Below are 15,667 nucleotides of genomic sequence, written 5' to 3'. Positions count from 1 at the left end.
GATAGAAGCTATGCATACCAAGATAGAGATGAGGGGGGCCATGCATACCAGAAATGGGACGAGGGGGGCCATGCACAACTAGGAATGGGACGAGGGGGGCCATGCACAACCAGGAGCGGGACGAGGGGGGCCATGCATACCAGAATGGGGATGATGGGCACCATGCATACCAGAATGGATGATGATGGGTGCCATGCATACCAGAATGGGGACGGGTGCCATGCATACCAGAATGGGGATGGGGCCATGCATACCAGGATAGGGATGGGGGCCATGCATACCAGGATAGGGATGGGGGATATTAAAACAGAACTGACCACATTTTTTGCTTCAGTTTTTATTTTTTTAATTTTCCTCCTCTAAAACCTAGGGACATAACTAAAATATGAGGACCTAGATGGGGACAACTACAATATGAGGACCTGGATATAGCCACATGACAACAATATTGGGACCTGGATGTGGCCATAACGTCAATATGGGGACATAACTACAATATGAGGACATGGATGGGGACAAAACTACAGTATGGGGACCTGACTGCAATATGAGAACCTAGAAGGGGAAATAACTACAATATGGGGACATAAGTAAATATGAGGACCTGGATATAGGGACACAAATACAATATGGGGACTTAACTACAATATGAGCGCACATTTGTTACCACCACATCCATAATGATCCAAGCTCTAAAAAAATAAACTAAACATGGCAAAAAGGTTCAAGAGACGTATATAAAAAAAATGGTATCAATAAAAATGTCACTTTGTCCTTCTGTCTTCTTTGTAGAAATATTGAGCAGGTGGATTTACTATAATGGTAGATCGGTTTATGCCCTCACTTAAGGCAGAGAAGAGTTTGCTCAGCCTCCACAACTGTGCAATGTTCATATGGAGTATTTGGAAGCCACTGAGTTTTCAAAGAGGTTTTTGTAGGGTTATATAACAGCAATGTGAATTCCCATTGAAATAAATAGAAAGGGCATCTAAAGAGTTTTTTTATGTGCATTTTGATCATCCCCATATTGATAAATATAAGCTGACATGACAAGATTTGGTCATTTTGTTTGATTGTAAGGGCTTGGAGGGCCGGGTTTGGCACATACAGACATTAAAGTTTCAGAAAGCATTGCTAAAAACAAGTGAAAAATGATACAACATATTCAAAGTATAATTATACTTAATGCAGAATATTTTATTTTCAGATTTATGGTTTTTCAGTGAGCCCAGAATATCAAAAATCAATTTTGGACCCCAAAATTCTGTTATTTGGCCATAACATCTGTACAACTTCAACCTAGCAATAAGTAAAAACTACTGCTTTACATAGTTCAGGGTACTCCCTCTATGTGCTCACAGTTTAAGCCATGTTGCACACGCAGCCTTGCCTGTAAAATATGGGCCTTATTATAGTCTCAAGCTTTTCATGTCAATGGAAAACCGCGGCCGTGGCTTACAGACAGGATACTTCCCTCACAGATGGCACTGCACATACTAGATTAAAACCATGTGTGGTTAATAAAGTTTTAGACATACATGGAAAACAAAACAAATGTCACATGTCCGGGCTGACAAGAGTTTTCAGCCAGAGCCCACCTTTGTGCCGGAAAAATCCCAAGTGCAATCTGAAAATTGATATTAGTCAAGGAACTAAGATTCTAGTTTTATTTGGCTTACATGTCAGAGGGCTTACATGTATAGGATATTCCACGTATATATACAATAACATAATATTACAAAAAAAAAAAAATGAAAAAACTACATAGGTAAATAACCCAAGTCTAACTTCATTCATCTCACACTATTCGCAACTACTAGGTTCTAGGCCCTAAATAACCACCCATTAAGGGCTCGTAATCATCACTGTGAAAAAAAAAAATTCCTATTTCAGTCCTGAAAAGTAGGACGAGTGTCATGCACATGCCATGCAATTTTCATGCGAGTACAATCAGATTTTAACACATAGCATCCAAGTTACATGCGAATTTGATCCAATTGCAATGCGATTTTAACATGAGCTTTTACATAGAGCAATTCTCTATGTAATTTATACAGTTTTCCAAGGAAATACTCTTCAAGATATAGATATAGAGCGATTAGATATACAGACAGATCAATACAAAAACCACCAAGGTTACTTACCGGTAGCCGGTTTTTCCGGAACCCATGACAGCACATCTGAGAGGGGTATCTGCCCCGCCAGGACAGGGAACCTACTGAAACAAAAGGGGCGGTACCTCTCCCCCGCTTCAGTTGGTTACAGAGCATGAGAGGACTTCCCAGTTAGTAACACACATATCCAACACCACATCATAAATACACCCAACTATCGTGCACACCCATAAGGTGAAAAGGGGGGGAATATACGGGTGCTGTCATGGGTTCCGGAAAAAACGGCTACCGGTAAGTAACCTTGGTGGTTTTCCCTTCACCCATGACAGCACACCTGAGAGATTTTTGGAGACTTCGAAAATACCTTAGGGAGGGACCACCGCTTGAAGCACCCTTCTATCAAAGGTTAAGTCAGCCGAGGAGGATAGGTTCAACCTATAGTGCCCTAAAGAAGGTTGATGGTGAGGCCCAGGTAGCAGCCTTACAAATTTGGTCAATTGATACCTCCGCTTTCTCTCCCCAGGAGGTCGCCACGGCTCTGGAGGAATGAGCCTTGATGCCATCAGGAATCGGAGTACCACTAGCTGAGTATGCTATACCAAAGGCTTCCCTAATCCGTCTGGCAAGGGTCCCCTTTGACACCCCATAACACTTCCTGCCACCCTGAAAGGCTACGAATAGGACTGGGACCTCCTCCACTGGCTAGTCGCAGACATATAATCCAATAGCGCCCTCCTAACATCTAAATTGTGAAATTTCTTTTCCCCTGAAATTTTTGGGTTCTCGCAGAAGGAGGGAAGGATAATCTCTTCACTTCTATGAAAATCTGACACTACCTTGGGTAGATATGCCAGGTCGTTTTCAACACAATCCTATCCTCATATACCTGTGTATAAGGCAGATTTATAGAGAGGGGGCCTGTAGATCACTCACCCTACAGGCTGAAGTAAGAGCCACTAATATGATTGTTTTCAGAGTAAGATACTTTATAGACAACTGATGTATGGGTTAAAATGGTTCCTTTGTAAGGGCTTCCAATACCAAGTTTAGATCCCACGGGGAAACTTTCGGCATCGGGATTGGTTTGGCTCTATGGCAGTATTTTATGAACCTTGCTACTCATCTGTTCGCTGCTAGGATACAGTTATAAAAAGGCACCTAATGCTGACACTTGAACCTTAAGGGTATTAACAGCTAGTCCCAGTTGCAATCCCGACTGTAGAAACTCTAAGATAGGACCAATCGGAGGTTTTTGACTGGACGGCTCCCCCAAGAACCCCAGGAATTTACTCCATTGTTCTGCCGTAGATCTTTGTAATTCTGGGTTTCCTACTCTTCAGCAAGGTAGGAACTAGCCCTGGAGAAAAACCTTTACTACTCAGAAGCAACCTTACAAATTCCACGCTGCAAGATGGAACCACTTAACCTGCGTGTGGAATATTGGACCCTGACACAGGATGTCTGGGATCTCCAGCAAGACCCATGGCTCTGACAGCGATATTATCCGTAATAGGGAAAACCACGGCCTTTTTGGCCAGAATGGGGCAATCAAATTCACTCTCGCTTGCTCGATCCTGACTTTCCTCACCACTTGTGGAATCAAAGCTACTGGAGGGAATGAGTAAGCATTCTTGAAGTTCCAAGGGATTTGCAGGGAGTCTACCGTGAAAGGCCTTTCCCTTGAATTTAGTGAACAAAATTTTTTCACTTTTCTGTTGCTTTTGTTGGCAAACAAGTCTATTTCCGGCATTCCCCATAGGTGGACTACCTGCCGGAAAACTCTGAGGTTTAAGGTCCATTCCCCCTGCTTTAGCTTGTTGTGGCTCAGGAAATCTGCTTCGATGTTCTCTGCCCCTTTATATGTAGTGCCGTCAGGGACAAGAGAAGTTGTTCCGCTGTCTGAAAAATGCTGTTGGTTACTTCCATGAGGGAGTATGACCTTGTCCCCCCCCGATGGTTGATGTATGCTACCGTGGCCCTGTTGTCTGACATAATGCGAACATCGCGGCCCCGGAGGAGAGGAATAAAGTTTTCTAGGGACTTGCTCACCGCCCAAAGCGCTTTTAAATTTGATGATGAATTTCGCTACTGATGCGCCCAGGACTCCTGAATTGCCTGACCTCTCAGGTGTGCCCCCCACCCTTAGGAAGTCGCATTTGTCAGGATCACGTTGCTTATTGGCCTCTTCCAAGGTACCCCTGTCAGATTAGTCCTGTCTGACCACCATCTGAGGGAGTCCTTGACGCATAAGCTCCACCTTCCCTTCTAAACGCCCTCTTAGCAGTTTTTGTGCTGATAGTATTTCCCACTGTATATGTCTGGTATGAAATTGGGCCCATTTGACTGCCAGGATACAGGACATCAGAGTTCCCAACAAGGGTCATATGCGGTCGCTCTATAGCTGCTAAGGTCAGGTTTACCACCTTCTCTACTTTGTTCTCGGGTAGAAGACAGGCTTATAGTTCGGAGTCCAGGATAAACCCCAAGAAGGCCTGCCTCTTCAGGGGTTGTAATCTTGATTTTTGGGTATTTATCATCCAGCCCAGTTCTTGTACGGTCTTGGACACCTGTCTCAACTGTGTAACACAATGGTCCTCTGAACCCTCTACTATCAGGAAGTCGTCTAGATAGGGAACTATAATTGTGTTCTGGATTTATAAGAAGGCTGTCATCTCCGCTATGACCTTGGTAAACACCCTCGGGTTATTGATAGGCCAAAGGGAAGGGCTCTGAACTGAAAATGCCTGAGATTGCCCTGGATGTATAGGGCCACCTTCAAATATTTTTAATAGCTTGGATGGAATGGGGATGTGATAATAGGAATCCTTTAAATCGACTACCACCATAGAACACTTTTAAGTGAAAGCATTATGGCTGTAGTCAGTGACTCAATCTTGAAGGTATGATTTTCCACCCAGCGACTGAGACCCTTGAGATTTATAACTATTCTGAATGAACTATTTGGTTTTATTAAGAGGAGGGGTGATTAGAACCCCCTCCCTGTTTGCTCAGGACTTCGGACAAAACTTGTTTGTCCACCAGACCCAGGATCTCTGTTTCTAGGGCCAGTTGTTCCCCTATCTCTTTCATGACAGGGGGTTATTACAAATGTTCTTGTTGGCTGACAATAAAACTAATCTTCAGGCCTTCCTTCACTATGTTCAGGATCCAGCTGTTGGAAGAGATATTTTCCCAGGCCTGAGCAAAAAATGAAAGCCTCCCCCCACCGGGATTCTGGCATCATTGCGGGTATTTCTTGGATGTAGAGGAAGGCCAGGCGAACATGAATCCGGACTTCTTTTTCCTCTTATCTTCCCATTTTCTTCTTTCTCCTGGAGGACAGCCCCTGCTGAATTTTTTCCTCCAAATAGACGGTCTTCTCCGCTGGGAACCTGGGAAAACCTTTTTTCTTGTCACTCGCTTTCTCTAGAATGTCATCCAGATTTTTCCCAAATAGAAACTGGCCATTACACGACAGAGAACATAGCTTGACCTTAGATTGTAGATCACCTGGGCAGCCTTTAAAGGGAACCTGTCACCCCCCTCAGGCGTTTTTAAGTAAAAGAGCCACCTTGTGCAGCACTAATGCTGCATTCTGTCAAGGTGGCTCTTTTATTTAGCGCCCCTTCCACCGCCAAAATAAGCATTTTTAAAATTTGTGAGACATACCAGAAATTTGTCCAGTGGGCAGATCTTTCCCCCTCTGATACCGATGCCTCACATCCATCATTCATGTCCTCCTTGTGTCTTTGCTCCGACTCCTCAGCGTTAATTTCAAATGCTGGTGCCCGCGCTGTAATATCTTCTATTTGGCATGTGCAGTTAGTGCTGCCCTTCTCTGACATCACATGTCATGATGTCTTTCCTACCGTGCCAGCCCAGGGGGAGATGAGACTGCAGCTATGAACTCTGCTCAGGCGCTAGCACGCATTGTCCAGGAGGAAGTGACGCTCTATGCACACCAGCAGGAAGCCCAGAGTGCAGCCGCTGCCTGCACAGCGCTGCATGTTCTCAGGGTTCACATCCATTGATGTCACGGCTGCAGGAGGGCCTGTGGGCGGGGCCTCGGCGGATCGCTAGGCCTTTTTTTTTTTTAAACCTCCACAGCTCGATTGCCAAAAGGGTTGCCCCTAGCATCCGGAGCCAGTGCTGACGTCAAGCGCCTTCTGCACGAGCTGTCAGTCACAGAGCAGAGTGGGAGAGAGAGATAGAGACAGCGTGGGGAGAGAGAGGTAGATAGAGAGAGAGAGAGAGGGAGGAGACCTAGGGAGAGAGGGGAAGAGAGAAACAGAGGGAGGAGAGAGGGGCAGGGGAAGAGAGACCGAGGGAGTAGGCGCGGTAGGAAGGACATCACGTGATGTCAGAGAAGGGCAGCGCTAACTGCACATGCCCAATAGAAGATATTACAGCACGGGCACCAGCATTTGAAATGAACGCTGAGGAGGCGGAGCAAAGACACAAGAATGATGGATGTGAGGCGTCGGTGTCAGATGGGGAAAGACCTGCCCCCCTGTCAAATATCAGATATGTCTGCCAATTTTAAAAACTATTATTTCTGCGGTGGAATGTACCATAAAAAAAGAGCCACCTTGACAGAATGCAGCATTAGTGCTGCACAAGGTGGCTCTTTTACTTAAAACCACCTGGGGGGGGTGACAGGTTCCCTTTAAGCCATAAAGCATGCCTTGCTGCATTCAATCCAGCCGCTCTAGCTGCCAGCATCAGAGTTGGCAGATGTATCTGCCAAAAAAGCCGCAGCCCAATGTAACAGATACATGTCTGACGATCTTTTCCCTCGCTACTTTGAAAGCGATTAGTTCCTCAAGCTGCTGGAGCCAGATCATTAAGGAACGTGCCGTGCAAGTTCCAGCTATTGCGGGTTTTAGTCCTCCAGCTGCTGCTTCCCATGTATGTCTCAGGTAGGAATCCGCCTTCTTATCCAAAGGGTCCCTGAGAACCCGAGTCTTCTAAGGGCAGCGCCAACCTCTTGGATGACCTGGACACTGCCGCATCAATTTTTGGAACTTTGTCTCATATCGCTGCATCCCTTTCTTCAAAAGGATACCTCGTTATAGAGGAGGAGGGTAGGGCTCCTGACTTCTCCGGTCTCCTACATTCTCTATTAATAAGTGCCTGAACCTTGTCATTGACTGGAAAGGTTCGTTTTTTCCTCTCCTGTAATCCCCCAAACATGACGGCTTCCAGAAACTTATTCATCTTTTCCTCCTTTAGACTCATTGTTGACCTAATGGCTTTTAGGAGACCATCCTGAAAGGACAGAGTCCGTATAAGACATGCGGAGCTGCTGTGTCGGCTTTCAGACGAGTGGGGGAAACCGCGTCTAGCCCGGCACGCCGACAGCAGCTCCACATGTCTTATACGGACTCTGTCCTCTAATGTGCCCTATAGTGTCAGTCCAAACAGGCTAATATCAACAGAACTCTCAAATGGGATTTATATAATCCCTTTCTGTGTATATATATATATATATATATATATATATATATTTCACCTATCAGCATATTTCTCTAATCATCATAGGAGGCACAATATAGATCTATTTCTTGAAGCAGATACCTATATGAATACTTGGTTTGATACCGGGTTACTTCACCTTGATAGCAGTCGGACTGACGAAGGCCGATTGTGGGCCGAAACGTCTTTCTAGCACTGCATAGAAAATATATATAAATAATAAAATAACTCCATGTGCAAAGGATCATTCAGTTGAGTGCCAAGTTATTTGTATTATAGGAACCCAACCGAAGCGGGGGAGAGGTACAGCCCCTTATATTTCAGTAGGTTCCTGTCCTGGCGGGGCGGACCCCTCTCTCAGGTGTGCCGTCATGGGTGAAGGGAAAAGATATATAACATACAGTGTGTGTGTGTGTGTGTGTGTGTGTGTGTGTGTGTGTGTGTGTGTGTATATATATATATATATATATATATATATATATATATATATATATATACACACACACACACATACATACACACACACGATATATATGTGATATATATATATATATATATATATACACACACGATATATATATGTGTGTGTGTGTGTGTGTGTGTGTGTGTGTGTGTGTGTGTGTGTGTGTGTGTGTGTGTGTGTGTGTGTGTGTGTGTTAGTTATATAATGGTATACTGTACGGTAAAATCACAGCGTGACCCGACAGAACAGAATAGATATATACACATAGAATAGATATGAAAGATGTCAGTGACATATATAATTAGTACAGTCCTTGTGTAGCTTACTGTACATGTATTTTATTACATACTAAAGTATTTCCTGAAAAAAGCTGTGTGGGATCCCCCAAAATTGTATTAACAAGCAGAGGGAAAGCAGACAGCTGGGGGCATACGTTTATAGCCTGGGAAGGGGTTAATACCCATGGACGCTCCCAGGCTATTAATATCAGCTTACAGCTGTATACTTAGCCTTTCCTGATTAACCCCTTAACGACCAGAGGTATTTTTGCTTTTGCATTTTTTGCTCCTCTTCTTCCCAGAGCCATAACTTTTTTATTTCATTGGTCTAAATGGCCATCTGAGGACTTGTTTTTTGCAGAACGAGTTGTACTTTTGGACGACAACAATGGTTTTATCATGTTGTGTACTCAAAAATGGGAAAAAAAAATCCCAAGTGTGGTGAAATTGCAAAGGGAAAAAAAGTGCAATCCCATATTTGATTTTTGAGTTTTTTTCACCATGTTCACTAAATGCTAAAGCTAACCTAATAACATGATTTTCCAGGTCATTACAAGTTCATAGACACCAAACATGTCTAGGTTCTCTTTTATTTCAGTCGTGAAAAAAAAAATCCAAAATTTATTTATTTACTTTTAAAGAACTGCGCCATTTTCAGATACCCGTAGCGTCTCCATTTTTTGTGATCGCGGGTTGGGTGAGAGCTAATTTTTCACGAGCCGAGCTGACGTTTTTAATGATACCATTTTGGTGCAGATATGATATTTTGACCGCCCGTTATTGTATTTTAATGCAAAGTTGCAGCAACCAAAAACTTAATTCTAGCATTTTGAATTTTTTTCTCATTATGCTGTTTAGTGATCGGGTTAATTCTTTTCCTATATGGATATATTGGGCGATTCTGAATGCGACGATACACATATTTAGTATGCTTGATTTTTTTTTTATTGTTTTATTTTGAATGTGACGAAAGGGGGGTGATTTGAACTTTAATTTTTTTAAACATTTTTCTCTTTTTGCATGCTTCTATAGTCTCCATGGAGGACTAGAAGCTGCAGTTGATCAGATTGCCTGTATGTAGCAGAATTGCTGACTTGCTATGAGCACCGACCGGCGTTCATAGCAATCTGGCATTACCAACCATAGAGGTCTGCAGGAGACCTCTGGTTGTCATGCCAACCCATCAGTGACCCGCAATCACGACGCCCCCGAAAAAAAAAAAAGACAGAGTTCCACTATATTTAATAACCAGCAAAGGCTAGGCAGACGGCTCTAGCATGTTATTAATAGCATAGGAAGGGGCCATGGACTTTGGCCCCCTTCCAGACTAAAAACATCAGCTTTCAGCCAACCCATAAGATGCACAAAATCTGGCACTTAGCCTCGCTCTTCCCATTTGCCCTGGTGTGGTGGCAAGTAGGGTGATAGTTGGGGGGGGTGTGTTGATGTCACCTTTGTATTGTCAGGTGACATTAAGCCAAGAGACTAATAATGGAGAGGCATTTATAATGCCAATTACTAACACCATAGTGATGTTGGATAAAAAAAAAAAATAACCACACAACCAGAAAAAAGGCCTTTCATTGAAAGGCATTGAAAGAATTACACAGACTCCTTTTATGTATCTAAATTAAACCATATTAACTTCATTGCCCAGTCCACTGAAGCCAATATCCCCTGTAACAGAATTAAAATAATGGACAACCATATCTCTCACTTGTCTATTAATATAATAATCCATTTGTCCCGCAACGCTCTGCTACATCTAGATGGCAGGCTCCATTGTTGCATGATGCGACTATACAGCCTGCCATCCAGCAGACACACTGAGCTGTGAATGCTTGCTCGGCTCAGAGCCTTGCGGTGAACTCCTTTCACCTCACTGACGTCACTGCGAGTGTGACAAAGGTACTGCGGGTTCACAGCCAATTAACTCAGCTCAACTCACTGACAGCGTAGTTACAGGATAGTGAAAGCGATTTCTAGAAATACACTGCATTTAAAGCGCTGCTACTTCTGAATCATGGGCACATAGCCTTACAGGCAGGTCGTTGCTACCTACCTGCGTGTTGTGTCCGGTGATATTCCCTGCTGACACAGAGCGGTCACAAGCTTCCGCTGACATTACGTCAACAGAGTGGCAGTTTCTCTTCTTGTTGACAAGGTGGGACTACTGGTTTCATGCTGATCGACAGCCTAACTGGGGAAAGCCTGTTGTCAATCACCATGACGCCAGCAGTCCCGTCCTGTTAACAGGAAAAGAAACTGCTGCTCTGTTGACAAGGAGCAGGTAAATCTTTGGCAGGCGCGGTCAATGACAGATGGCATAGGGTAGGGTTTTACTTTTTTTTAGTATTATTTGTATAGGTTTTGTGTGTAATTCCAGTACTAAGACATGATGAAAATGAGAGGCATCAACCAAAATGCTTGTTTGTCGGATATCAATTAAGTCAGAACGATTTAGCTGACCAATCGTACAACATGTGAAATGAAGTTCGCAACGTTTGATTTGTTTTTCAAGGATGTAAAATATTTTTTTATTATGGCCTCGGGCATTCAAAATAAATAATGCATTCAGCAGTGCAGCAATAGTGCGCAGACAGGTAGTAGTAACGCCGGGTCCTAGCACCTTAGAAGGTCCAAACAATTTTTTCTTATACAAAACAGATTATAAATTGCACTTTGGGATCAAGGAGATTTAAAGAGGACCTTTTACCAAAAGTTTCATGTTGAACTGAACACATAGTGTAATGGTGGATGTAAAGCAGAATAAAACGTTTTGAAGTTAATTTTTTTTTGCTTGCTTTTTTGACTTACTTATTTCGCCTGTGTGGCGGAGATATTAGCAATCATAGTATTTGGCACCTAATGTGTTATCTCAAGTCCCCATGGGTGTTACAGAAAGCATTCACTGGGGACATGTACTACTTCTCCCTGTATGATGCTGACCAATCATAAGAAGCAACAATAAAAAGGAAAGACCACCACAACCCACCATTGAGTTAAACAGATTTCTGATTATGTGAGATTTAAGGAGACAGGTCTGATCTCTAGATCTAACCTCTTGCAGGATAGGAATCCACAGATGACTAATACCTTTCAGATACGGTCACTATGGGGTGAAGGGCAGCACAACAGAGTATAGCTGTGTCACATTGCAAACCTTTGTTACTTCTTCTTGTATGGCCACTTCTGTTGTATCGATCCTCCCCTCACACTGCCTGCCCAGAAATATGTCAGTATCCCACTTCTATCTGTTGGGCTCAACTTGTAATCAGAATATTCAGAGACTAAGAAGCAGCATTCACCACTGGCAATTTCAGTAATATGAACTTTATTTAGGTCACAGGACTGCAGACCGAGATATCAAAGAAATGAGCAACAGCCATTTTGCGTGCGTACCTTTCTTATGACTCATTGTAATTGTAAGCTTGCGAGCAGGGCCCTCATTCTTTTTGGTATTTGAGTTGTATGTTATTCTGTAATGTCTTTATTGTCTGTACAAGTCCACTCTAAAATATAAAGTGCTGTGCAATATGCTGGAACTATAGAAATAAAAATTACTATTATGATATCCTTATGTTAAAAACGGACACATGAGAACATACAGTTATGACATACTGTTTCAAAACACTGATGACACAGGTACCATTTTTTCACATGTGTTTAAAACCGGACATGTAAATGCGCCCCAAGTGTGATTACTGTGAAAGAAGGGTTTGAAATGTGACACAGCTAAACTCACTTGTACTGTCCTTTCCCCAACACTGACTAATGCAGAAGGTTAGACCAGGAGCATTGTATCTCAGTGAGAAACCTGCTATAAGCTATTGTAGGGGTGTGTTCATCTTTCCTTTGAGTGTTGTTGCTTATCATTGGTCTGCATCATACAGAGAGAAATAGTACACGCATCCAGTGAGAACTGTCTGATAACACCCCTTTGGACTTGAAGGGAATCTATCAACCTTCCTAGGCATTATATATGGGCATGTCGGTCATAAAAAGTTGAATAAAATGATACCTTTATATCTGCAATCTGATGTCTTATTCCAGAGATATCCACTTTTTTGCATTTGTAAATGGCTGTTCAGGACACTGGTACAAACACTGATCTGTAGGAGAATCTGCATTCACAGCTTGTTATAAATGAAAGGAGGAGTTACCAGTATGAGACATGAAACTAACTTGAGCAAACCACAGGTCAACACAAAACCATGGCTGCTGGTTCCACATTACTGGGTGCACTGACATTGTGCAGCCAGCAGATAACCGCAGGGAGTTATCCAGAAGCAAAGAGTATGGCGAGGAGGTGATTGTGTAACAGGCCTGGAAGAGCCCAGAGAATCCTCATATAACCAAGGTCATACTAATGACTAGAAGGTTTCAGACCAAAGACTGTTCATTGTATTCTAGCAAAGGTCTGAAAAATCGGACACGATCTCTGTAAAGACCGAATGGTACTAACCTAATGCAATCTATGCGCCATCTCCAGTAGTAGTTGGAGGGTGGATGGCTATGAGTGATAAGCAACTGGGTGATATTTGCAATGCTACGTGTCATATCTTGAGGAATATGTAAATTGATTGGAAATACCTTAATTATTGTTTTGGGACGCCTCTTTATGTAAAGCCTTGGTTTCTCAATCACGGGGAGAGGTGGGAGCTTCCTCAGTTCTTGCAGTACAGCAGCAGCGGCCCGCCTCTTTGCCAGCTTCTTACTGTTCCCCTCACCATCCGCAGTAAACTCGCCCACTGTCACCTTCGTAACAAAACTCTTCATGTGTGGAGGACCACTTTCCTTAGTCACCTAGAGTCAGAAAAACCAAAAGATTGTGAGAAAAATCAACAGAAACTAGAAGCGTAATCAACAAATACTTTGCGACTTGTGAGGTCATGATCGCATGTGCGAAAACACAGCTTTTTTTTTTGTTCTGCAAGTGTCAACACCAAAAAATGCAATGGCAATCTGATCTGACCATTGTGATTTTGCTTGGATTTTAATGCTATAGTGCCACAAAAACAATATAAAGAGAAAAAAAACGCCCTACGACAATCGGGATGGTCCTATCTCTACTATTGAGACCTCCCCTTTGTCAGTCGATCTCGATATTGATGGAGGCAGAGCAGGAAAGGGGCCCGACTGTTCAGACACCTGCCCATGGGAAGCTATATAGAGAAAATGCATAGCTCAAAAAGGGGGAGCCATGCCACTGTTTGGGCACACCTTGTGGCAGTGGGATGGCCTTTACGCTTTTCGATCAAAATAGTGTTAAATAAGTACCCAATGTAATTTACATGTACTATTACTTTTTAATTACTACAGGGTATAAGCATATTTTGTTTGTTTTTTCTCTTGGGTTTTGTGTACTTTTAAACCCAGACATTTTCTGAGTCCTAAAATGCAGAGTTAAAAACAGTTCATACACTACACAGGAACATAGACTAATTTAGGGGTTATCCGCTCTAAAGCCTCAAGTCTGCAGTCACTGTGTGTGGCTGCAGGCTTGCGAATCTTCACATCGCGTGCACTGTAAGCTGTGAGGATTCTATGCTTATGCGATAAGAATACTCCAGGCCAAATTATCTTCATAGCAACTTGCAATATCTTCATACGGATTAATATTTTCTATTTATTTGCCTGATATCCCCATCTAAATCAAATGCCAAGAGGTACAAATCGACATTTCGTTTTTCAAAGCATGTGATTATTAAAGAGGTTCTTGAGATTCAGAATTTTGATGCAATATGGGATCCGTGAGTCCAACTTTCGTCAATCTTTCTGATGAAACGTTTGAGGGCCAAAGTTGAGGGCCATCTTCTGCTCTGTACATAGTAGGGGCAATGCTGGGCACTGCAATACCCAGGACAGTGGTACTAAACGGAGCAGAAGGGGCTTCCGAGAATCAGAATCCCACCAGTAGGATATTGAAGACATATCCTGAGGATAAGGAATTAATATTCTAATCCAAAAAAAACTGCAATTGGTAGAAACTAGAACATTACAAATAGCCGGAAGTCCAATAAGAAGAATGAATCAGGTTTAGTCTTCTTCAAGTACGTAGTAGTCTATGCTGGAATGTGCCTGTTTGAATCTCCTTCACATCTGGTCTCATAACAGCGCAGGTAGCAGGAAATCATTACTCGCTGCCCACTGTTCTTAGAAAATGTCACAGCGTTACGTCAGTAAAGTAAAACACAAAACAAAAACGTGGGCAGTAAGACACATCATATCCTTTATGAGCAGACAGAAAAAGATTCTGGGAAACTGGCAAGTACACATTATGCCCCCAAGGCCAGCACTATAGGAGAAAGCATGCGAGTGACAATGCTGAAGACTATCATGGAACTTGTCATGGTTAGGACATGGTTAATGTCCTGTTCTGACAGGGTTAACATTGCCGGCCTCTCTTTGGATCTGGGAGGGGTATTTATGCTCACTCCATACTGGCATTCTCTGTCAGTTATACTGCTATTCTGGTGTGTCTGACCCCTGGTGTGCGTGCACTCTGCATTGTTTGTTTGCTTCCCGTGTATGACCCGGCTTGTTCCTTCACTCTGTACTCCGTCTCTCGTTTTTGGTACCATTGTCTTCTCTGGTTCTGACCTCCTGGCTTGGCTATCGTTACTCCGTTACAGTTTACCCCTATTGTACCGTCTAATACCTGTTCTGGTTTTCTGATCTATTGCTACGTCCTGACTATTCTTTCTGTCTAGCCCTTTGGTACTGTCCTGCTATCTCGTGCTTTGACCCGGCTTGATCTGGTGTCTGTCTGTCTATGCCCCTTGGTAACATTGTCCTGTAGTTACCCTTCTAGGAGTTTCCGTGCAGCTCCTAGCTCTGTGGAGCTTAGGCCACGCCCCCAGCAGTCACGTGATTCAGGTCCTGGAGCATGCATTGTCACCACTGCTGCTCGCTCCGCAGGTATCTTTGTGCACAGTCTTTGTACTCAGGACACGCACCCTGGCTCAGTGAGCAAGTGCAGTGCGGTGTTCCTGACATTATAACTGACTGTTTCAGTTTTCTTTTCCTCTGAAGGAAAAAAAAAAAAAAAAAAAGTGTGTGTTATCCTCATGGATCCCATACAAGCCTTGGCTGATCAGGTCAAGCACCTGACCCAAATGTTCCATAAACTCAATGTGGAACAGCGCACGATGGCCCATACCCAGCAACAGTTGGTGGTTACTGTGCAGGGGGCTGTCGATGCAGGGGCTTCTAGTTCTGGGGGTAGGGATGTGTCATTAGCGTCTCCCGAATCTCCAGTCAAATTGCCCGATCCCTTCTCGGGGGATAAAAAGGAGTTCAGGTCTTTCAGAGAAGGATGCAAGCTTTTTTTTTCT

The 15,667-nt window shown here is 43.3% G+C and overlaps 1 protein-coding gene across 3 annotated transcripts in view; it reads right to left on the bottom strand.

The window, feature by feature from the left end:
• STAU2 (staufen double-stranded RNA binding protein 2) overlaps positions 1-15,667 on the bottom strand; it is a 322,980-nt gene that overhangs the window by 221,518 nt on the left and 85,795 nt on the right. For all 3 annotated transcript variants that reach the window (XM_073583829.1, XM_073583830.1, XM_073583831.1), the window contains exon 4: positions 12,924-13,136. In XM_073583829.1, coding sequence (XP_073439930.1) covers positions 12,924-13,136 — 213 coding nt within the window. The remainder of the gene's footprint in view (positions 1-12,923; positions 13,137-15,667) is intronic.

Source organism: Dendrobates tinctorius, unplaced genomic scaffold (assembly GCF_039654945.1).
Source record: "Dendrobates tinctorius isolate UK_male_01 unplaced genomic scaffold, ASM3965494v1 ptg000082l, whole genome shotgun sequence".
Classification (NCBI taxonomy): domain Eukaryota; kingdom Metazoa; phylum Chordata; class Amphibia; order Anura; family Dendrobatidae; genus Dendrobates; species Dendrobates tinctorius.
Note: the sequence above shows the minus strand (reverse complement) of the source record. Positions and strands in the feature narration are given on the sequence as shown.